The 25858-nt window shown below is 42.0% G+C and overlaps 1 protein-coding gene across 2 annotated transcripts in view; it reads right to left on the minus strand.

Annotated features, from left to right (window-relative positions):
- Positions 1-7154: 7154 nt before the first annotated feature.
- The window catches only part of GCFC2 (GC-rich sequence DNA-binding factor 2), a 45888-nt gene continuing 27184 nt past the window's right edge, over positions 7155-25858 (minus strand). For both annotated transcript variants that reach the window (XM_005297349.5, XM_042848668.2), the window contains exons 10-18: positions 24540-24652; positions 23378-23577; positions 21382-21532; positions 16986-17107; positions 15423-15499; positions 14471-14537; positions 11670-11816; positions 9372-9496; positions 7155-8653 (exon numbers count right to left, since the gene is read on the minus strand). In XM_005297349.5, the coding sequence (XP_005297406.2) occupies positions 8539-8653; positions 9372-9496; positions 11670-11816; positions 14471-14537; positions 15423-15499; positions 16986-17107; positions 21382-21532; positions 23378-23577; positions 24540-24652 (1117 nt within the window). In that variant the 3' untranslated portion in view covers positions 7155-8538. The remainder of the gene's footprint in view (positions 8654-9371; positions 9497-11669; positions 11817-14470; positions 14538-15422; positions 15500-16985; positions 17108-21381; positions 21533-23377; positions 23578-24539; positions 24653-25858) is intronic.

Below are 25858 nucleotides of genomic sequence, written 5' to 3' on the forward strand. Positions count from 1 at the left end.
ACAAACAATGAATGTAATCAAACTAGCTACATAGAACGGTTACTTCTCGAAGAACAACAGTTACAGAAGGTATGTGTTGTTCACATCCATTACATATTAGGTGTACGCGCGCCGCGTGCACGGACGTTGGAAACTTTTTCCCTTAGCGGCTCCCGTCGGGCCGGCAGGGCCCCCTCCCTCCCGCCAGAGCGGCGCCCCGCTCTAGGGTATATATATCCCTGCCGACCCGACCCCTCCGGTTCCTTCTTGCCGGAGACTCCGACAGAGGGGAAGGAGGGTGGGAAGTGTAATGGACGTGAACAACACATCTCGAAGAACAACAGTTACAGAAGGTAAGTAACCGTTCTTTCTTCTTCGAGTGATTGTTCACGTCCATTACACATTAGGTGATTCCCAAGCTTACCATTGGAGGTGGGTAGGAGTCAAGGTACAACTGACTGTAGCACAGCCCGTCCGACCACCGCGTCCTCTCTGGTCTGATGGTGGATCGCGTAGTGGGCTGTAAACGTATGTACGGACGACCAGGTGGCCGCTTTACAGATTTCCTAGATAGGGACCTGCGCCAAGAAGGCCGTCGAGGACGCTTGGGCCCTAGTCGAGTGGGTGCGGATCTCTAGGGCCGGAACATTGGCGAGCTCATAACATGTGCGTATACAATGCACAATCCATGCCGACAAGTGCTGTGTTGAGATAGGCAGGCCTCTCATACGTTTCGCAATGGCAATAAACAGTTGAGGTGTTCTGTGGAACGACCTGGTCCGCTCCAGGTAAAACGCCAATGCCCTTCGAACATCGAGGGTATGTAGGCTGCGGTGATGAGGGTCCGTATGGGGTTTAGGGAAGAACACCGGTAGACAAATGTCCTGTCCCATGTGAAACTGCGATACCACTTTCGGGAGGAATTTGGGGTGCGGCCTCAGTTGCACCTTATCCTTATGAAAAACTGTATAAGGGGGTTTTGAAGTGAGGGCCCTCAATTCCGATACCCTCCTGGCCGATGTGATGGCCACGAGAAATGCCACCTTCCACGAGAGGTGCATGAGGGAGCAAGTGGCTAGGGGTTCAAAGGGGGGCCCCATGAGCTTAGTTAGGACTAGGTTCAGACTCCATGCAGGGACCGGTGGGCGCGAGTAGGGAAACACCCTCTCCAGCCCTTTGAGGAATCGGACTACCGTGGGGTTGGAGAACACTGACACTCCCAACTCTCCTGGATGGAATGCCGAAATGGCAGCTAAATGCACTTTAATCGAGGCGGGGGCAAGCCCCTGATGCTTGAGGTGTAGTAAGTAGTCCAAGATCGACGGAACTGAGGCCTGTAGAGGCTGTATGTGCTGAGGCTCGCACCAGTGGGAGAACCTCTTCCATTTGGCCAGGTAGGTCGCTCTTGTGGAGGACTTCCTACTACTAAGGAGAATTTGTTGAACCTGGTGAGAGCACCTGTGTTCCGCATCGTTCAGCCAGAGAGATACCACGCCGTGAGATGTAGCGATGACAGGTTCGGGTGGAGCAGGCGACCCCTGTCTTGTGTGACTAGGTCGCGATGGAGGGGGAGGGTGATCGGGTCGGCTATGGACAATTCCAGCAGGGTCAGGAACCAATGCTGGCATGGCCAGGCCGGGGCGATGAATATAATTGTCGCCCTGTCCCTGCGGGTCTTGAGGAGGACCTTGTGGATGAGCGGGAATGGAGGGAAAGCATACCTCAGGTTCCCTCCCCACGGAATCGTGAAGGCATCTGCCAATGATCCTGGGCTGAGGTTCTGAAACGAACAAAATTGAGGGCATTGACTGTTGTCCTTGGTGGCGAAAAGATCCACCCGGGGAAAGCCCCACCTCCGGAAGATTGAATGCAGGACGTCCTGCCTCAACGCCCATTCGTGCATTTGGTAGGATCGGCTGAGGCGGTCCACTAACCCGTTTTGGATCCCCGGGAGCTACGTTGCAATAAGATGGATTGCATGGGCTATACAGAAGTCCCATAATTGGAGTGCCTCGCGACAGAGGGGAGAGGGCCGGGACCCACCCTGCTTGTTTATATAGAACATGGCAGTAGTGTTGTCCGTCAGGACTGCCACGCTATGACCTTCTATGGTGGCGTGGAAGGTCTGACAGGTGAGGCGAACCGCTCTTAGCTCCTTTAGATTGATGTGAAGCAACCTGTTTTCCCTGGACCACAAGCCTTGGGTCCGCAGTTCCCCAAGGTGTGCCCCCCAACCCAGGTCCGATGCATCCGTTACTAACGTCAGAGTGGGCTGTGGGGCAGTGAAGGGGATCCCTTCGCAGACCTGGTGTTGATCGAGCCACCAGCGGAGCGAGCCCAACACCCGATCCGGGATCGTCACCACCAGATCCAAGGGGTCTCTGTTGGGGCGGTACGTTTGGGTAAACCACAACTGCAAGGGCCGAAGCCTTAGGCGGGCATGCCTGACTACATGTGTGCAGGCTGCCATGTGCCCCAGGAGCTGCATGCAACACCTTGCCGTTGTCGTGGGGAACTTCTGGACTGAGCTTACGACCCTCTGAATTGTCAGGAACCACGACTCTGGGAGGCTTGCCCGCGCGGTCACCGAGTCCAGGACTGCACCTATGAAGTCCAGTCTCTGTGTGGGGGTTAACGTGGACTTGGGTACGTTGACCAGGAGGCCGAGCCTGCCGAACATCTGTAGAGCCAGCGTCACGTGAGAGCGGACCTCGGCCTCCGACCTGCCCGCGAGGAGCCAGTCGTCCAAGTACGGGAACACGCGCATCCTTCTTTTCCGAAGGAAGGCTGCTACCATGGACATGCATTTCGTGAATACTCGTGGTGCTGATGCCAGGCCAAAAGGCAGGACCGTAAATTGGAAATGGAGCTGGTTGACGGTGAAGCGCAGGAACCGCCTGTGGGCCGGATTGATGGCGATGTGAAAATAGGCATCTTTCATATCGAGGGCAGCGTACCAATCCCCCGGATCCAGGGATGGGATAATAGTTCCAAGGGAGACCATACGGAAGCGCGTTCTGACCAGAAACTTGTTTAGGTCGCGCAGGTCCAAGATCGGACGGAGGCCCCCTTTTGCCTTGGGAATCAGGAAGTACCTGGAGTAGAATCCTTTTCCCCTTAGGTCTGGTGGGACCTCTTCCACAGCTCCTACTGTGAGAAGGGTCTGTATCTCCTGCATGAGAAGTTGCTCGTGAGAGGGGTCCCTGAAGAGGGACGGGGAAGGGGGATGGCAGGGAGGGGGCGAGGAAAACTGGAGGGTATAGCCCGCCTTCACTGTGCGCAGGACCCAGCGGTCCGATGTTATGCGCGACCATGCCCGGTAGAAATGGGACAGGCGGTCCTTGAAACTCAGAGGAGGATCCGGTATGGAATGTGGTACGCTGTCCTCGAGCGTAACTTCAAAAGCCTGGTTTGTTCCCTGGCTGCGGCTTGCCCTGGCCGTGACCTTGGCCTTGGTTAGGCGTATTGTTACGTCTCCTCCTGTTATCCCTGCCACGACGGCGGTACGGTTCGTGCCGAGGGCGGTACTGCCTCTGTGGTGGTTGAGGCTTAAAGGGCTTGCGCTGTGGCACCGGGGTATGCATTCCTAATGACTTTAGGGTTGCTCGCGAGTCCTTAAGACTATGTAGCCTGGCGTCCGTTTGGTCGGAGAACAAGCCCGAACCTTCAAACGGGAGGTCCTGCAGGGTGGTCTGTATTTCTGGCGGAAGGCCTGAAGCCTGTAACCATGCCGAACGCCTCATCACTATCCCTGACGCGATCGTTCTAGCCGCTGCGTCGGCTGAATCGAGGGAGGCCTGCAATGAGGTCTTGGCCACCGCCATCCCCTCGTCCACCAGGGCCGTGAACTCAGGATGTGCGTCCTGAGGTAGGGAGTCTTTGAACTTGGAGACTGATGCCCAAGAATTAAAATTGTGCCTATTTAGAATCGCCTGCTGATTAGCGATCCTCAGCTGGAGGCCCCCAGACGAATAGACTTTCCTTCCGAATAAGTCCAATCGTTTTGCCTCCTTGCCCTTGGGCGCAGGGGCTTGCTGGCCATAACACTCTCGCTCGTTGACCGCCGAGACCACCAGCGAACAAGGAGGCGGGTGTAAAAAGAGGAAGTCAAACCCTCTAGATGGGGCGAAGTATTTTCTCTCCACGCCTTTTGCAGTTGGTGCACTGGAGGCCGGCGTTTGCCACACCGTCTTATAGTTGGACTGGACTGTCCGTATAATCGGGAGAGCGACTCTGGAGGGCCCTTCCGGGCTCAGGATGTCGACCATGGGGTCCTCCTGTTCTACAGTTTCCTCCGCTTGCAAGCCCAGATTGAAGGCTACCCGGCGAAGCAGGTCTTGGTGCGCCCGATGATCAATCGGGGGAGGGCCGGACACTGTCGTGCCCGCTACTGCCTCGTCCGGCGAGGAGGAAGAGGTCGGGGCCTTTTGTCCATCCTCACCTTCCTGCAACCCTTCATCGCCTGGTTGTTGCTCTGGGGCCTGTCCCACAGTGTGGGACTGGGACGGTACCGTGCTCGGTGCCGAGTCCGCTCCCTCCCGCTCCTGCGGTCTAGAGACCGTTGCCTCCTTGTGAAAGGGCGGGCGGTACCGCGGAGAGCGGGATCGGTACCCCGATGGCCCGGATCTCGAGGTCCTGGATGGGGGCCCTTGCTGGTGGTAGGCCCAGGGTGTCCAGAACGGCCATTGGCTTGGTTGGCCCCATTGGGGATGGCCAGAGGCTTCGTAGTCCCTACTAGCCTGTGCCCTATGGGCATACCCGCCGTACCGGCCCGAGTCAGTCTCCGACACCACGGACGGTGATCTGGAAGGCCATGGCGGAGCCGTAGAACGGTGCCGGTCCGGGTTTGGGGAGTAGTGCCTCCGCGACCAGGACCTGGAGTAGCGTCTTGCCGACCTGGACCTGGATCGGTACCGGTGACCACGGGACCGGGAACGACTACGGGTGGTCGGTCTCGGGGAACGTACCGCCGACGCCGGTGCCTTGAACGGTGCCGAGATGGCGACCGTGATGGGCGCACCATCGCCGGCTTGCCTCTGTGTGGCAGTCTCGGCGGAGCGTCCTCAGTTTGTGGAGGGCCCTCAACGGACAATGCAATGAGGTCCTTTGCTGCCTCAAATGTGTCCGGAGTGGAGGACTGTTCCAAGAGCTCCTCCAGCCCTTCTTCCTCACTCGACGCGCCTATCCCGGGGCTCGACGGGTCTTTCGGCGCCGGAGCCACTACCGGGGCCTGTGCCGGGGCCGTGCTGGCCTTGGGCGCACTCGAGGTCTTCACCGGCGCTACCCTCTTATGGGGGGAGCGTCCTCGGGCCTCGGGTTGGCCCTTCGATTTTGTCGGCGAAGACGACCGGTGCCGTACATGTCCCCGTTGGGTCGGTGCCGTGGGCTTCGAGTGACCCGCCAGCGCCGGTTCCCGCACTGATGCCAGGGCGCTCCGCACTGAGGCAGACGGTGCCGCCGAAGTGGAGGGCTGTAACGCCGTCTTCATGAGCAGCTGCTTGAGGCGAAAGTCTCTTTCTTTCTTAGTTCTGGGCTTAAAGGCCTTGCAGCGCTCTTTCTGGTGAGCTTCCCGCAGGCAGCGGAGACACGAGTCGTGGGGGTCGCTCAATGGCATAGGCTTACGGCACGTGGCACAAGGCTTGAAGCCTTGGGCGTGCGGCATGCCCCGCCGCCCAGGGCCGGTGCCGGGGTTGACCAAGCAACCACGGCAGGAACTTTAAGTACCTAATGAGCTGTTAACTACTAAGCTTAACACTAACTACTAATAACTGATAACTGTTGTAGATACCACTAATGACTATGCTAAGGGACACTCTCAGAGGAGAGACAGAGTTGTTCCAACGCTGCCACGGACGGCAAGAAGGAACTGGAGGGGTCGGGTCGGCAGGGATATATATACCCTAGAGCGGGGCGCCGCTCTGGCGGGACGGAGGGGGGCCCTGCCGGCCCGACGGGAGCCGCTAAGAGAAAAAGTTTCCGACGTCCGTGCACGCGGCGCGCGTACACCTAATGTGTAATGGACGTGAACAATCACTCGAAGAAGAACTTTTAGTTAATACCACAGAGAGAGAGGAGGTGTAGTTAAATCTGCTGGTAGAAAGGATAAGACCACATGAACGCCTAGGTTACATTTTTTAAAAGGGAGGATGGAATGGAGTTTTAAACTTTTAACAGCAGCTATTTTACCCTTCTCCCATTGCAACTTGTAGGATAGGGCTGAGTTTACATTAGGCTTTCTGTATACTGGGAAATTGACAATTCTGAAAGTGCCACATGGCTGGCCAAAACCAGTGGGAAATGTAGGAGTCTGTTAAGTGGTTGAAAGCTTTGGTTTTGGTACAAAATACACTAAGTAGAAATTTAATATTTTTAGGATTGCAAAAATCTTGTACATTTTTAAAAGGCCATTTTAGTAAGTACACTTAGCCTGTGGGCTCCCACAGCACTCTACAAAATACATGCACATACGCTTGTCACTTCAACTACACTTCAGGAGGAGCAGTGTTTTGGTGAAACAGTGCAGTTGTTTAACAGCTCTATTATTACAGGACAACTTACATAGCCAACAAACTTCAGGGAAAACTGAAGCATACAGAATTCAGTTACACAAATTGGAATTTATCCTGGCCATCACCATGAGTAAGTACCCCTTACTCTTGCCATACATCTGATGGGCTTTATATCATCCAAAATAGCACCTCCAACACCATCCAGGCACATAAAGTCAATAATGACATAGAAGGAATGTTACATGTAGTGCAATAGCATCTACATTATCAAGGGTCCATTGTGCTGGGTGCTGTACAAATACACAGGTCGACACTGCTCACTCCCTGAAGAACTCAGTCTAATTTGAGACAACATACCAACAAATATGGAGGGGAGGCAAGGAGGACAAATCACATGCTTATATTGATTGGCTATTGCCTAATTTCATAGTTCCTGCTGGTAAAAATCTTAATTTAAAAAAGTTATTAATTGCTGCACAATCTTGCCATCATTAGTAAGTTGATTTATTATAGTAATCACAGCAAAAGATGGTCTTGAAACAGTGTACTGCTTTGAAGAATTCTGCACATTCTAGAGATATGCTGCTTAAATCACGTTAGTATGGCAAATACAGTGAACACCCAGAATTGAAGTTAATTACTTGTTTAAATAAATATGAAATGCAATGCAAGACTAACAATTTTATTTTACGAAGTAAGCCCATTTGTACAAGAGTTAAACAATCAAGATAAAAAATAGTATCTAGTCATTTACAATTGATATTCATTTATTTTACAAAAATACCCAGTTTTTAAAAAAATGTAAAAGCATGTCGACAGGGAAAAATATCTACTATAAGAAAAACACAAATATTACATGTTAAATACCATTTGGGGAAATACAGATACATCAGAAGTTGTGCTATGCTCTTGATTTCTATAAACAATTCTCTTTCAATTCCATGGCAGAATGACTTTTGTTACATACATTCAAAATTCTCACTTTAAAAAACATATACAATCTATTTTAAAATATTCTGTGTGATAGACGAGACTGTGTGTACATCGAGGGGAGCAAAAACAGCAATCAGCAAGACTCTCAGACACCAGTCAAATTTCTGAAGTTGCTACAATAAATGCCAACAACTGAAGTGTGTATGATAATTAAAAAGAAACTTTGATGAAAAATAAGACCAGAGGTGAGCCCAGGCCCACAAACACTTGAGCACAATCCATATTAGCATCTGAATTATAAAAGACAACATACAGTGGATGCCATCCTTACACTGTGATGTTACAAGTGTTGTATTTGCACACTAGGTATAATATAGATAGGTGCCTGCTATCCCTAGCTTTCTATTTCAGCTGTCTCTGTTATTCTATTGCTATTATTCAGTTGAAATCCTGCAGGACTTATACTAACTCTCCCACAGATCTCCATGAAGATGGTCACTGGGATCTCACCAGAGACGGGACCTGGTATTCTCCCTGAGATAGAGAGACAGTACACAATACTAGGCTCACAGTTCAAGACTGGAAATTCTACACAAGGCTGTTTACTTACAGTATACTGATTGTGTGACACTTTTTTTCAGATCCTTTCACTGTCCTTTAAGTAACACCTATTTATTTATTCCTAAAAGGAATAAAGCATTATCACCCCTGTGGTAGGAACTAAAACACTGCTCCACTTTGAATTAAATCCAGCAAAAGCAAGGTCATTCAGGAATTAAGATTACCATTTCATCTTCAACTAACTTGATACCAACCAGTGCAACATGCATTGGACCAGATTTTGCATTCCTGGTGCACACCAAGTACCCTCCGTGGGAATTTTGGGTGCACAAGAAATGCAAAAATATAAGCCTATTACTTGCATGGCCTTTAAGTCCCATGAAATATCTAGGCTCAACAAGACAGAATAAAGTCAAAGGGCAGCCCTAACTTGTCAGTTGCATTGTTCAAGTGAAACCTTTAACAGTATTTTAACTTGATTTATATCTTGCTTTAAATCAAACCCAAAATGGCTACAGCATTTTTAATTTTATATTTTAGTCCTTTCGCTGGAATTCTACTTTCTGACAATAGATTTCAGGTGTTCCAGTTTATATTCCTCAATGAAATCCTCTGCAATATGCAAGGCGTTGACTTTCACCAACAGAAGAATCAGGTCTCTTGTTTCATCACTAAAAAAAATTAAAAGTACAATATTCAAGTGACTGACCTCCATATACTTTGAGTGTATTGATTTTTAAAATGCAGATAAGAAACTACACTGGAAATTAATGAAAATGATCCTGGGCTACGGTGATCAGTTATGTTGCCCACAATAAATTCCAGTGTCCAAAGGCTAGGCAGGAAAATCTAACATAAATCTGTATCCTCCCATTTCTATTAGATCACATTTTATAAATTTAAACTAATCTGATTAGATATTCCATATTTTAATAATTACATTCCTTATAAAAGCAAGCACTAATAAGACAGCTCAGAGTGTGCAAGATACAGAGAATCACAGCAGATATCCAACGGCTCCTTTAGCAACAACATTATGGGACTATTTCCCCAATTCTCTAGAAATAGACAGACCAGTGTTACAAGAACAATGTAATGTAGGACTTTACATGTCTGTATACTGTTACCAGTAAGTCCTACACACAAGTCACATAACCCTTTTCCATTATTCTTGTGTGTCCATTACAAGATTTTTAATTTGTTTTTGATTTACAATCCTTCCACACCTCTCAAATAGAAATGCATGGAAAAGATCAAAATGTATACCGCTACAAGGCCCCTTTTACAGTGTACCATGTAAATATACAGACACAAAAAAGTTAATAAAACCTTAGAGAGAGACAATACATGTAGAAATAATGAATTCCAAAAAAATGCCAGACAGATTACCTGCAGTTATTCTTGTACAGTGTATGTGCACTTTGCAACAAATGTTGGCTAAAGTTTGCTAACTGAGGGAGAGTTGATCTGCTTTTAAGCTCTTTGAACCATCTTTCTGGGAGACATGTAACTACCTGTTCAATCAAAACATATTTGGAAAAGATTAGACAATCCTTAAATGCATTAACTCACACTCTGCTTTAACTCACACTTCTTCTTTCCCCTTTAATTGGCTCCATTGTTGTAATTAATAAAAAGCTTTGTCAGATGCAGAGCCAGATATCATTTCAATGGAGTATTGTTATTCTTGGCATACTCAACAGCTTCAAGAGTTTATAGGCCGATATTTGTTCTAAAGGTTTTTATGTTTCTGTGTAAGGAACATCAGCAATTATACACAAATGACTGAGAACTTTTATCACAAACCTTTCTACACCTTCCATTTTGCTTCTGATGCTTGTTGAATGCATATATTAAATAGACTGCCTAAAAACATATCAATTTTATCTATCTTAGTATATAGGTCTGTTTGTTAGCCTGGGATAGAATTTTGGGTTTGACTTTTTGATACTCTTATACTAATATGTGTAAACAAAGGACAAAGACACTGGGATGTTGCTTCTGCCTAGTCAGATGGATTTGTTAGTACAATGGGAACAGATAAGAACAGTTAAAGTGTTACTCAGAGCACTTAAAGATTGCCTCAACCCCTATCTCAAGGCAAAATCAAGCAACCAGTCGAGAGGGGAAAAAGGGTTTGGGGGTGGGGAAACATATAAAACACTAAAAGACTAAAGAAATGCCTGTCCCCGACCAGAGCACAACCTCACTCTTTACCCCTCCCATGGGATACAAAAGAAGTGAGACGAAGACCCCAGACCCAAAATGGAACATGATCCTAAGTTGTAAGGGGTCAGATTATGGGCATGCATTGCAGGTATAATTATGCCTCCTGAGGAGGGGGGGAAGAAACACTGTGGCGCCAGAGATATGGAACAAGTTTTTGCTGGAAACTAACCCCAATAAACATTGCATTGTCTACACTTCGGACTTCTGGTCTTCTGCTTTCTGTCTGCGTGACAAGAACCAGGGGAGAGGGTGAAGGGAAAGCCCTCTAACAATCTAGCTGGCATAATACACCATTAGTTATTGCCAATTTGAACTGCTAACCTTTAGAGCACATTAGCATACATTAGCTTTGGGCAAAAAACATTTGCTTGCATTAATCCCTCAGGTCAAGAAGTTAGAATCTGCCCAATTCCAAGAAGCCACCACCTTCTTCATCCTCAGTACCAAGAGGTTCATTGATAAGTCATTTTGTGGCTAGAGATATACAACTCCAGCCACTGAACTTACATTAACAACCAGCATTATGAAAATACTTATTCTGGAGTGAAGGGATTAAATCATTAATTGCCAGTATCCTTTTTAGAATCATAGAATATCAGGGTTGGAAGGGACCTCAGAAGGTCATCTAGTCCACCCCCCTGCTCAAAGCAGGACCAATCCCCAGACAGATTTTTTTACCCCAGTTCCCTAAATGGCCCCCTCCAGGACTGAACTCACAACCCTGGGTTTAGCAGGCCAATGCTCAAACCACTGAGCTATCCCTCCCCCCCCATAGAAATTGTTTATTTTACCCTCCACGGTTTGTAACACTTGGAAGCAAAAAACCCAGGATTTTTATCCTCTGAAAGGTGTGAAGATCTACTTTGGAGTCAAACATTGGCATTTTCTGGATTTTTAACAAACCTAATGTGGCTTTTGTTTGCACAAATCTCTCTCTGCATTAGCATAATCTATTGCACCAAGAAAGCACACAACTTTGTGAGTAGTGGGCTTGAACCAGACTTGAAGGAATTCAACGGAGGTCTTTCCATTCTTCAATGGGCTCTGAAACATTACTAGCATGGTGTAGATTAAATGGCTAATTATAGCTGGTGATCTAGGCGAGCATGAACAGCTCACACTTTATTGTATTTTGAACTGATAGATTTTTCAAAAAGATACTTAGAGTGAGATCTTGGCTCCAATGAAATCAATGGCTACTGATTTCAATGGGGCCAGGATTTCACCCTTAGGATTCAAAAAAGGTATTTTCCATTGGACTGTAATAGCTTCCAAGTTTCCAAATTTTAGGCCTGAATATTTTGACTGTGCCTTTCTAAAATCATCAAGAGTTTGCAAAGTTACCTTAAAAGCTATAGATACTGGAAGTTTGTTACTTATTTTATCTTCAGACACTGATCTCTTTATCATGAAAACTCTTTCTTCAATATAAGCCTTTTTCCTGTATATAATTTTTACCTTGTTGCATTTTTCCACATTATCTGGTCCAGGTGGTGCATTAAGGAGTATCAGAAGGAGATATCGATTCAGCAGCTTGCCTAGTCCTAACTCATGTAGTGTATCTTCTGGTATGATCCCATCCCAAAGAAGAATATTAGACAGCAGCTGAAATGATAAAGAAGCTTAGAATGAGCACACTTGGTGATAGGAGGTAAACTTAAGTATAAAACCATAATGTAATACTTTGGTTACACGTTTTCATAGGACCGCATGCAGGCCCAAATTCCCACTTAGAATTTCCCTCAACTCAATCTTTTTAGATTAAAAAAATACGCTGATGTGTTTATTTGAACATGAGATCATTGGACTGCACACACACATCAGAATGTGCAGTTGGGGTATGGAGCCCCAGAAGTACAATGCACTCAGCAGAGGGCAAGGACTTGGAAACTGATATGGGGCACAGCCCAAAGGCCACCAAATCTTGTTGACCCTCTCAAGTGAAGCAAGTGATGAAAAGAGGAAATATGCAGGGCAAGAATGGTTGGCCAAGGTCTGGGGTGAGATGGGGAGGATCTGGCATTTGTGTAAATCAATGGATAAGTATATTCAAATGACAGCACATTTATAACCATTATTTCACAACCAATTATCTTTGAAGAGCACACATTCTTTAAACTAAAACAGGAGTCATCCAAAAAGCGGAAACTAGATCAAACTACAAAGGATGAATATAAAAAAACAACAAAAGCACATAGACAGGCTGAGGCACAAAATGAGATTAAACTAGGCAGGGACATAAAGGGTAACAAAAAAATATTTTACAAATACATTAGAATCAAGAGGAATACCAAGGACAGGGTAGGCCCATTACTCAATGAGGAGAGAAAAACAAATGCAGAAAATGCAGCAAAGGCAAATGTATTAAATGCCTTTTTGTTTCAGTTTTCACCAGAAAGGTTAACAGTGATCAAACAACTAACATAGTGAAAATCAGTGTAAATGGGGTAGGATCTGAGGCTAAAACAGGGAAAAAACAAGTTAAGATTTACTTAGACAAGTTAGAGGTCTTGAGGTCGGCAAGGCCTGACAAAATACATCTTAGAATACTTAAGGATTGGGCTGAGAAAATCTCTGAGCCATTAATGATTATCTTTGGGAACTCACAGAGGATGGGAGAGATCCCAGAGGACTGGGAAAGGGTAAATATAGTACCTATCTATAACAAGGGGAATCAGAACAACCCAGGAAATTATAGACCAGTCAGCTTAACTTTGATACTTGGAAAGATAATAGAGCAAATAATCAAACAATTTGTAGCACCTAGAAAACAATAAGGTGATAAGTAACAGTCAACATGGATTTGTTAAGGACAAACCATGTCATACCAACCTGATATTCTTCTTTAACAGGGTAAGAAGCCTTGTGGATACGGGGAAGCAATAGATGTGATATACCTCAAATTTAGTAAGGCTTTTGATACTGTCTCACATGACCTTTTTATAAACAAAGTAGGGAAATACAGCCTAGATGAACCTACTATAATGGTGCATGCACAACTGGTTGGAAAACTGTACTCAGAGAGTAGTTATAAATGGTTCATACTCAAGCCAGAAGAGCATATTGAGTGTGGTCTTGCAGGGATCTGTCCTGGGTCTGGTTCTATTAAATATCTTCATAAATTATTTGAAAAATGACAGTGACATTTATAAAGTTTGCAGACGATACCAAGATGGGAGGGGTTGCAAATGTTTAGGAGGACAGGATTAGAATTCAAAATTATGGAATCATAGAAGATTAGGGTTGGAAGAGACCTCAGGAGGCCATCTAGTCCAACCCCCTGCTCAAAGCAGGACCAACACCAATGATCTTGACAAACTGGAGAAATGGTCTAAAATAAATAGGCTTAAACTCAATAAGGACAAATGCAAAGTACACCACTTAAGAAGGAATAATCAATTGCACAAATACAAAATGGGAAATGATTGCCTAGGAAAAGAATCTGGGGGCTATAGTGGATCACAAACAAAATATGACTCAACAATGAAATACTGCTGCAAAAAAAGCAAACATCGTTCTGGGACTTTTTAGCAGGAGTACTGAAACCAAGACATGAGAAGTAATTCTTCTACTGTACTCAGCACTGATAAAGCCTCAACTAGAGTCAGTACTGGGTACCACTCTTTGGGAAAGATGTGGACAAACTGGAGAAAGTGCAGAAGAGAGCAACAAAAATGACTGAAGGTCTAGAAAACATGACCTATGAGGAAATTGAAAAAAATGGGTTTGTTTAGTCTGGAGAAGAAAAGACCCAGGGGGAACATGTTAACAGTCTTCATGTATATAAAAGGTTGTTATAAAGAAAAGGGTGGTAAATTGTTCTCCTTAACCACTGAGGACAGGACCAGAAATAATGGACTTAAATTGGAGCAAGGGAGATTTAGGTTAGACATTAGGAAAAACTTCCTAAGTGTAAACGTAGTTAAGCACTAAAACAAGTTATCTTGTGGAATCTCCGTCACTGGAGTTTTTTAAGAACAGGTTAGACAAACATGTCAGGGATGGTCTACTCTAGAAATAGTACTTAATCCTGTCTCAGTTCAGGGAACTGGACTAGATGATCTATAAAGTCCCTTCCAATCCTACATTTCTATGATTTCTATTATTTCTCATTGAGAACTACGTATATCCTTCCCAGTACAATGCACTATCCCCAGGATATCAAACTTCCCTGAATATGTATTTCTTGGTTGAGATCAAGCATGAAATATTTTAGCCCAAATGATTTTTCAGGGAAAAATTAGGTACCTCTTGCTTACCTTTACAGCTGACCAAAACTGTCTTTCTTGGAACTTTGATTGTGGCGATATTCTGTCTTCCACAGCGCTGGTCATGGAAAGTGTAACAGGAAATTGATAAAATAACATTTTCATGGCTTTTGGTTAGAAAAAAATATCCAGCCAATTGATCTCTTCTGTATACTGATGTTAATTTCAGTTCTCAATCAACAAAGAGGGCCACAACCATAAAATATGTAACAGAGCTGAGACCTAACTTTAAATTTGGAACCCATCACTAGTCTCTTGATAGTCCCTACTAAAAGTAGCAATTGGAAACACTTAACCACACTTGATATCAGACTGACACAGCACTGTACAGAGCCAGACACTCTGCAAACTTCCTATATCAGCTTTAGCAATGTATTTTCCCCATTATCCTAGTTTTCAATCCTGTGTCTCTCCTAAAAAGAGGGATTTCCATTAATTCCAAATTGTGAAATATACAGAATATAGTGATAAACAAATCCAATAAAGCAAACCAGATTAAGCAAATTCAAAAACCAGCTCGGTATTTTTCTTCACAGTGAAAAGACTGAAGGGAAACAGTAACAATTTGTGACTGTGAGGAGGAGATTAATCAAAGGGGAAATACAGGCCAGCTGGGCCAAAGCACCCTTTTAACAATCACCAATTAATACATAGGGCCAGACTGAGGAGCTCTTACATTGTGGGGCACTTACTCACAGGACTAGTCCCACTGATTTCAATTCCTCTAATAAACAGGACTGCTTCTGAGAGTTACTATTCACGAGCTTGAGTAAGGGCTTCCCAACCTGACTCATAATGACGTAGCAGACATTGGGAATTGTAGCTATTTCACGAAGTTTTCCTGCAACCTTCCATTCCATTAGTTTCCAATTCATGTTGACTGTATATTAAACTGGGACCTCACTTACAATGAAGTGTTGGTATTTTACAGAATTAGCCTTACCTTTTAGGATACAGAGGAATAAAGACATCTTCCTCTATCGACTTCTTCATTCTTGAAACAATTGAGTTTACCAGATCCTATTAAAAAATTGGAGATTTATCATTGACATACCAATAGCTCCCCATAAAAACATGTAAATGATAGCTGATATATTGTAAGATATAATTTTAAAGTCAGCATTTCCCTTTAGATGAATGTGATACATTTATTATAGACTAAAACAGTTGCCACCTGTTTTATATATATTTTCTTAGCTATGGTTATCAGCTGGTTGCAATTTTAACTGACCCTACCATGCTCTTTGACCATTTGTCATTGTGGTGTTTTAATTTTAATTTTCCCCAAATGATGCCAGTTGCTGCATGTTATTTTACTAGCAAAATTATTATACATAATCTATAACTAGAAGCAGAAGGCAGGGGTAAATCACTCCATAACTGCCCTATTCTATACACCTCCCATGACGCTTTGGTATTGGCCACTGTCAGAGACAGATAATGGGCAAGATGGACTATGGTCTGACCCAGTATGGCCATTCTTATGTTCTTATAACTACAAAACAAAACTGGTGGTTAAGCAAGAGATTCATCATATAGAAGAACTGAAAAATTCTACATAACTAATTGTGTCATAAGCAATACCACAGATAGTTACTTTTTCTATCCAAAGGTCTAAGAGCTTTACACAATGTCTCTACACTTTTATCAAATTAAAATGTGGGTAATTTTTAGTTTTATTTTTCTGACTTTAGCCAAGACATCAAAAATATGCTGAAAAGGTACTACTGTATTTGATTTCCCCAGTTTCAAAGCAGTGATCTGGTTGACAGGTAGACCCATGGGTTTTCATATTCGAGATCTGATTTTCTACTCAATTTCACCAATTTTATGATGGTGAAATTCCTTGGATTTACATAGGAATGAAACTAGCATACTGGAGTAGAGAATCATGAACTCAAAGTGCACAATTATAAAATGCTTAATTAACATTATAGAGATCTTTTTCACTGCTGGAATGATCATCCATATTTTTATAAATTAAAATCCTTCTAGAAAGGAAGCCACTTAGTGAAACTTAAACAGGCCTGCATTTTTTTTTTTTAAAAGCTTTTCTTTAGCTCTGGTGTAGTTCTACACCAGTGAAAAAGATTTGAGCTCGGAAGCATCCTTAAAATTTTAAACAGTTAAAAGTTGTGCATTTAATTCTTTTTTTTTTTTTTAATCAAATGCAAAGTTATAAGTTCTTGAAGATTCATCTTCACAGAGGAGCAAAAAGATTACAATTATGACAAGCCTCTTGCTAACAGTAGTCATGATTTTTCTAGTAGCAAGAGCCAATTTCTGCCCAAAGATATACACATCTCCCACAGACTAAAAGGGAGCTGCATTTGCACATCTGAGAGCAGAACAATTTTAGCTTCAAATTTTTGCTTATTACAGGCAACCAGCAACTTTAGAATTATATGATGAATGCATACAGCAAGGGTAGGAAGAGTATATAATCTATCAATGTCTTTAAAATATACCATTTTCTTCTGGTCTCTCACAGCACAGTGGTTTTTACCTGTTTTGCTTTACTGGATTCATTTTTGGAAAGGGAATGTTCTTCAAAGATATTTTTGCAGAGTTGAACTAGACTGACTGTTTGTGAAGTTGACAAAGGATCCCACACATGCTCTACAAAGCCTGAAAAACATTATTTCAGAAATGATGTACAAGTAGTTACTTGCTTGTTTTAAAATGTCACTCTAAACAGGAGATAAACTTAATTTGCATACAAGTGTCCACCAGGCAAAAGATAAAGTTACTTCATTCTTCATCTTTACAATAAGCATAAGCAGATATTTTCATTAGATGCTCTCGTGCTTTGCAATACATAAGCAAACCCAGTCTTTCTACCTGTCTAATGCCACATTTCTTCCTCCTTTATAGTCTGTTTCCATGACAGCAACATCTTTCTAATGGTTTTCTTATGTATCATCTGTTGTCCTCCTCTTTTCTATCTTCCATCAGGTGGTATACAATCAAAGGCTTATCTAAGAATACAGTTTTTTGACATCCATACGACACACTCAACCAGCCTTCTTTCTCAAATCATTGTCTCTACAGTCTGCTGAGCAGTCTTCTGTAATACATTAGCACTGGTTAGTTTACCCCAGTGGTTCTCAAACTTTTGTATTACTGACCCCTTTCACACAGCAAGCCTCTGAGTGGGACCTCCCCTTCTAAATTAAAAAAGATTTTTTTTATATTTAACACCATTATAAATGATGGAGGTGAAGTGGGTTTAGGGTGCAGGCTGACACCTTGCTTGTGACCCCCACATAATAACTTTGTGACCCCCTGAGGGGTCACGACTCCCAGTTTGAGAACCCCTGGTTTATCCCGTCGGCGGACACTAAGTATTCTTTGCAAGCATCTCTGACAAAATGCATTAAGTTTCCTGTTGTTGGTTTCTAGCATTTGCCAAGTTTCAGAAGCATATAACAATGTTGATATTACAATGGCATTGTATAACTTTATCTTGGTTCTTGCATGAATCTCCTTATTTTTCCAGATATTTGCCAGTCTTGAAAAGGTTCCACTTGCCTTCCCCATTCTTGCTTCTACCTCCTTACAGAGCTGGCCATCAGCAATCATTGTGCTTCCAAGATATACCAACTAGTTATCCAGGCTGTAGCTTCACTATTGATCACATATGCATTATCATTGCTCTCAATGATCATGACGTTCTTGTTCTTTTGGCCAATTCTTAATCCTACTTTGGCAGCCTCACATTTGACATTGGTGGTGATCTTTTTCAGAGCATCATCATGTGTGTCCAACAGAACAATGTCATCTGCACAGTCGATCTTGAGGTTTTCTTTTACTTCATATAATTGCTGTATCTTCCTTTGATGTTGCTTTTCGCATCAAGTAATTATCACGATTTTCAGATCACACCTTCCCCCAAACTATATTACAAAGTTTATGTATTTTATGAACTACACCTCCTCCCCAGCTTTAAGCATTTCAGCAGTGATTTTATCGTGACCAGGCACTTTCACATTTTTTAGCTGCTTAACTGCCTCCTCTATTTCTGCTTCTGAAAGTTGTAGCAGTGAGATATTTAATTCTTCACCTTTGTCACATCCATCCACTAGAATTGTTGGCTGTGGTTGGTTGAGTACTTCCTTAAAATGTTCTCACCATCGTTCTGCTTCCATTGTTAACTATCTTCCATCTTTCACATTTACAATACCACTGTGACTCTGGAACCATGATGATAATTGCTTATTCATACGGACCAGTTTCGTCTCTCACTGATGCACCTTCAGCTTCTCTAACATTTTTGTCAAGCCATTCTCTTACCTTTTCATCACAACTTCTTTACTTATCTTTCTCTACATACGCCCATTGCAGTGTGCATTGTTTTTCACGTGTCACCTGTGCTTGCCTCTTTTTAAAGGTTTTCTTTCTTCAATCAATTTCCATGTGCCTGAATGTATCCACTCTTCTTTCCTTGATCTCCTTGGTGCAAATGAAGTTGTGGAAGCTTCCTGACAGACATTTCTAAAGTGAGCCCATTGTTACTCTATATCATCATTTATTACCCACAGCTCTTGGAATCTGCTTGAGAGCTAGATTTTAAAATCCCTCCTGATTCCCAGGTCAGATAGTTCCTTCACACTGAATTCCATCTCTCTTTTCTGATTAGCTTGTCTTTTTAGCTTTATTCTAACTGTTCCAGTGACAAGATAGTGGTCATTTCCTACATCAGTACTTGTAAGAGATTATGTATCCAGCACTTATCTTCTCCACCATCTGCTGATGACAATGTGATTCAATTGTTTCTTGATAATTCCACCATTTGACCTCCATATTAGTTTTTGTTTCCTAGATGAGGGAAAGTGTCCCTCTAATGTACAGGTTATACCTAATACACAGCTTAGTAAATCACCATTGTCCGCCCACCCTTCACTTCTGTATTTACTCAGGCAATGCTCATATCCGAGGTTGTCGGGTTCGTGTCATCCATAACAAGAATGACATCATAAGTGTGGACCTGGTTTAATACATCCTTCAACTTACTATGCAATGCATCTTTTACTTGTTCATCATGTTCACTGGTAGGTGCATAATACCAGATGATAGTTACTTTAGCATGATTTGTAACAAACATGCTCTTATAATTCGTAAGTTAACTTGTCCCCATTCCTGTAGAGCTTATGTTGCTTTTCTGTAGAGGAATACTCCAACTCCCTCTACGAGAGTATCATTTTGCCTTCCTGAATAGGGTGCTGTGATACCATCTGAATGGAGTCTTCCACCTCCACTCCATCTCTTTTCACTCATTCCAAGAACACTAATCTTGAATTGGGTCATTTCTCCAACTACTTGACTCAGTCACCCACATGGTTCTCACATTCTAGCACCCGATTCTAGTTTTAGAACATAAGAACGGCCATACTGGGTGAGGCCAATGGTCCATCTAACCCAATATCTTGTCTTCCGACAGTGGCCAATGGCAGGCGCTGTGAGGATCTCTGGTTTCAGGCAATGAATTCCCTCGTGGGTTTGGTCCAACCCCTTCATACCTCCATTCAAACTTACCTGTTGTAGACTCTGATTTCAAGAGGCTAATTGAGACAGAGAGGCTGGTCAATTGAGACATTCTTTTTATCAGGGTTGTTTCCATAACTGGGACTTAAAAATAAATAAATACAAGGACAGAAAGTTGGTCTGACTCACAACCATAGATCCATGGCTCCTCATTCAATATATATTTGGAGCAACCTATATTATGCCTGACATTCCCTCATCCACAACATGAGGGATACTCTGTGTAGCTTCGGATGCCCCAGACAGCAGAAATGTCCTTAATAGTAATTCATTCTTTACGTAGACTAGTAATTACATACAAATCTTTATATACCCATACACATAATGGAGCTATTTGTCTGAAGAATCGGTATATTCAGTGAATATAAAGTACATTTTGCAAGTGAGTTCTGCTAATTTTGCATATACTTATACATTAATAGGTCTACTTCAAAAATGTATTTGAAAAAACCTATTTCCCTGTATGGTTCTGACAGACAAATACTTCCTACTCAGTTACGTACATGGTACCTAGATGCTATGATGAGGGGCCATAAGAAGCATATAGACAAACCAAGAATACATTGTGAAATCAATGTCATTTATGATTAATTCAAGAGGTGATCTGCAGTAACATACAACTTTCTACGGACTTTAGGAGTCAAATTTAAATAATTCAGAATACCTTATTTATTTATACATGTAATAGACCCTTACCAAATATTATGTAAAAAAATATGAAGGGTCTCAAGAACTAACTGCTTAAATTAGAAGAGGAAAATATTTGATATAGCACTTCATTTTAACTTAGCTACGGAAGGCAGTGAGAATAAAACATACAAAAATGGTTCTAGAAAGCAGTCATAGCTCCCTATTTGATATCAAACTGCCTGCTTTTATGAACAGTGTAACACAACATCCTTGGGTGAGTCACTGGTGGCAGGAAGGGACATCCAAATCTTAAAGCATAAACCTTTACCTTCCTGAACTAAGAGACCCAAGTTGGTTAGCCAAAGCTTTAGTAGGCTCATCAACATCCATCTGTGGCCCAGTCACCACCAGAAAGTGACAGAGTGCCACACTAAATGTGTGTGAGTTACAATAGCTATGATGTTTGTTTTCACATGGAAAACCCCTTATCCTTTCCAGTCTTCTCCAAGAAATCTACTGTTTGAATGACAAGCTCCCTACTTATAGTGTGCTTGACACCACAGCCCCTTGGCCTCATCCTGAAGACCTATATAACAGCATACGTGCTGCAACAAGAAATCTAGCTTTACCATTGTTAGTAACTAAATAATATTGGTTAAATTGAGCAAGAAGGCTAAAATTTTAATTGCCTAACTATAGTTAACGCTATTGAGGCAGTCTTAACATACCTGTAATTTTAGGAAGAATAGTTTTCTCGGTGATTGTAGGCAAAATTGTTTGATCAGGGTCATCATTTCTCTTGGATTGTGGCATATTTTTGGCATCACTAAATTCTTCTATAGCTCTGAACCAGGGCATCTCATTCAGATCTATGGAATTCTGCTTAAGAAAAACAATCAATGAGAGGCATCAGGCCATTGAGGACTCACACAAGATATTTTTGTCAAAGTATTTTCACTAATGGATTTCCCAATGACAATTCTCTCACAGGACAACGGGCAAAATACAAAAAATGATCTTTCACTTTATGAAGGAAAGCCAAGAACTATCTGAACAACTGAGTAAGACCAAAAAGATAGATCAAAAAAATGCTGGCTGCAAAGGCAGAAAGTGCAATGGCTAAGCAAGAAGACTAGGAAGAAAATTAGGATTAAAACGTTGAATTCTTTGTAGATCACAATGCCTGTGATCATCTAAGTCTGGCTTCCTGTATACCGGGGGCATAGAACTTTTCCAAAAATAATTGCTAGGGCATATCTTTTAGGAAAACATCCAATCTTGATTTTAAAACTGCCAGTGATAGGGAATCCCACTACCCTTGGTAAATTGTTCCAATGGTTAATTACTCTCACTGTTAAAAATTACCTCATTTGAATTTGTCTAGCTTCAACTTCCAGCCATTGGATTGTGCTATACCTTTCTCTACTAAACTGAAGAGCCCATTATCAAATATTTGTTTTGCATGTAGATATTTACAGACTGTAACCAACTCACCCCTTAACCTTTTCTTTGTTAAGCTAAATAAATTGAGATCCTGGAGCCTATCACTATAAGGCATGTCTTGAACCCTCTCCAGTTTATCAACATCCTTCTTGAAATGTGGGCACCAACACTGGATACAGTATTCCAGCAATGGTCGCACCAGTGCCAAATACGAAGGTAAAATAACCATTCTGCTCCCGCTCAAGATTCCTCTTGATACACTTAAGTATTGCATTAGCCCTTTTGGCCACAGCATTGCATTGGGAGCTCATGTTCAGCTGATTATCCACCATGACTCCCCAGTTTTTTTTTTTCCAGAGTGTCTGCTTCCCACGATAGAGTCCCCCATCCTGAAAGTATTATTTTATTTTTATTTCCAGGTTTTTGATAATGTCAAATAGTGTAGGGCTCAGAAGTGATCCCTACTGCACCCCACTAAAAATACACCTGCTTGATGATTTCCCATTTGCAATTACATTTTGAGATCTATTAGTTTTTAATCAATGTAATGTGTGTAATCTTAATTTTATACTGTTCTTGTTTTGCACTCAAAAATGTCATGTGGTAACAAGTCAAACACTTTACAGAAGTTAAGTATATTACAACAACGCTATTACCTTTATCAATCAAATCTGTGATCTTATTTTAAAAAAAATCAGATTAGTTTGATAGGATAAAATGGGTCTCAAGGAGTTCTATGGGAGTTAGGTCTTTTTTGAAAATCCCTGCCAGACTTTTCAAATATGAGGGTAACACAATACATCTTTACTGATTTTTTAACGTACCCATTGTAAGGCATCTGGGGGCATGACAGAGAAAGCATTACCATTCCACACCTTTTATTTTAACAACATATACCAAAATGATTCACACTCAAACCATATTTGACCTAACTCTTGCACTGTTCATTGACACCTGTAAACTCATGCTCTGGCAGACCTCCAGAGACAAAAAATTCCAGTTGGAAACCCTTCACCACAAACACTCAGATTCCAGTCCCCAGGTACAAGTCTGTTGAACTGCCATTAGATTCAATAGCTGTTATCTGTGGAGTGCAGTGTAAGTGATGCCTAGGGATAAAGACAGGTCCCTAAGGTAATGAGGCCCCTTATAACATAGGGCTTTACAGACTAGAACTAACCTTGAATTTCACAGAGAAGCAGATGGAATGCTAGCGCAGTATGTGTATAATAAAGTACATTGTGCCAATTGATAAGTGAAAAAATTTACTAATGAACATACCTCAAGAGGATTCCAGCCTATTAACTGAATTCTGATTAATGGGCTTAAAAGTTTAGGCAGGCATAAACTAATGTAAGCATCATAATAAGAGTCAGGAAACTTCTGTCTCCATTGATGAAATTTCAACAGGATATTCCCGATGTTGCAAAAATCTGCATGCACATCTTCACAGATTTTCTTACTCGCCTGTAAGATATCGTCTGTGGATAAAATATATTTGTATATAGAGAAATATTACTAAAAATATTTATGGATGCACAAACTAAAACAGAATATGCATAGACAGCACACATGGAGGATGTATCCATGTGACAAACTGCTTTTTTCATGAACCTTTGACACTTCCTCTTCTCTGTCTCTGATGGAATATTAGAATAAATTCTAACTCCCTGAGAAGCTTCTAACACTTGATCTTTATTTTTAAATTCTCCCCCCAAAAGATATGGACCTCCCCCACCACTCAAAAAAAAAATAATATTGGCACAAAACTCAGGACAGACAAGGTTCAGTCTTGAAGTAGCAGCAGGTTTAAATGATCAATATCTTGCAAGCTCTATCCCAAAAAGCAATAGGGAGATCTACAGCTATTCAGTGCAGGATTTGCTTCTAATCTTAGAAGGAATCAAAATTTCAGACTTTAAAACCACGATGTGATTATCCATTGGAAACTATTTTAGAAGCACTGTAAGTAAGTTACTTATATTTTTCCTCTCCCTCTGAACCCTGTGCATCTATACTCAAGGTGATTAGAGAAGCCTGCTTTTAACCATAGGGAAAAAAACAAAAAATAGTCTCTACAGAGCTGAAAAAAATTTCTTTACAAATAAGCGGCATACAAAATACATGGTAGTGTGGCATCAGGTTTTGTCAGAATTCTTTGGGGGATAACCTATAATTCACTTATGGCTTCACTGTGTGCAAGTCATGTGGCCATCCCAAAAACTCATGCTAACAAAACCAATATACCACAGCACACCATTATGTGTTCTCTATATTCCCACCAACAAAAAAAATTATTAACTTAAGAATCAAAGTTGCTCCAGTGTATTTCCTCACTATAAATGCATAGTTTTCAATTCAGGTGTAGTCTTTTTTTCAAAAGCAACTTATCTTTATCTTAGAAATATGGAAGGACTTTGTTCATTACAAGGCAGTCATTGACCTTTGTTTTTCTGGAAATCAGTCATCTCTGCTGCAGACAGCTCATCATCACTGGACATGCCCTCATGGTGATCAGATTTCCCACAACTCTCTCTTGCTTGCCTTCTGCATGTCCTATATTTTGTAATGAAGTCACATTAGAGACCCTTCAGCAAATCTATATCTAAGAGAGAAAACTTTTATGAAGGCAGATTATTTTACAATAAAAGTGAAGAGAGAAAAGAGTATGCAAAAGGAAATATCATCAGCACTGACCAACAGAGCAAAAACGGCAATTTTGTAATAAAGTAGAGCTAAAAGGAAGTGGAAAACTTGTGTAAAATGGTTTTGGAAACTGGGATTAAAAATATCAGAACACTTATCATTGGGGATGTGTGTGCCCAGTAGGACCTTAACCTTTCCTCCATTAGTTTCTACCCCCATTTCAGTCCCAGCTTTCCCGACATCTCCCACTCCACCTTCAATATTGAACTTCAGGTTCAGTTCTCTCTGTGCTGGACCATGATACAGTATTTCTTTTAATTGAGAGCTCTGGTGCATAATGAGGTCTGGCACCATAAATTGCAGAGCCCATAAGACCTAGAATTGGAGCACCCAAGACTTCATTGTGCAACAGACCACGTAAAAATTCAAAGATGTAGTTGAGTTCCAATTTAACTATAAACATAGAAAGGGGTCACATGAGGCTGCAGATTCTAGAACCCATATATCTGCTTTTGGAAAATGCTCAGTTGTTTACATGAAAATAAATCTTTTACATCAATGTAATACTTTTGCTTCTCACTTAACTGTTCTAAATATTTAGTACAGTAAGAAGCTTAATTTAGGTATTTTTCATCTATTTTAATTCCAAAGACAATGCCTCTTCAATGTGCACTAGACTCAATTCATTACCTTATTTTACTGCACTTCAGTATAAAACAAGTTTCTTTTGCTCATTTTACATGCTTTCAAATACTTGCTAATAATTTATTGTTTTTTAAACAGAAAGGTCTTCTACAATGATAGTAGTCTAGGATCTAACATTAGATCAAGAAAATTTCTTATGAGCTGAGGGGAAAAGCTACTGATTGAACGAGATGATTTAACAGGTCATTTTCATCTCCAGTTTGTGTGATTCTATGATCCTCAACCTATTGATATCATGGTGCTTTTTGACAGCATTTTGGTTGCCCACACAATGATCTAAAATTTGATTCTACACAAGTTCATAACACTGATAATGAATAGTAGCTGTTCCCATCATCTCACAAGAAATTTTCTTAATACCAATGCATTAGTTCTCTGGTGAGAACAAAACCATTGATGCTCAGATCCCAA

Source organism: Chrysemys picta, chromosome 3 (assembly GCF_011386835.1).
Source record: "Chrysemys picta bellii isolate R12L10 chromosome 3, ASM1138683v2, whole genome shotgun sequence".
NCBI classification, from domain to species: Eukaryota; Metazoa; Chordata; order Testudines; family Emydidae; genus Chrysemys; species Chrysemys picta.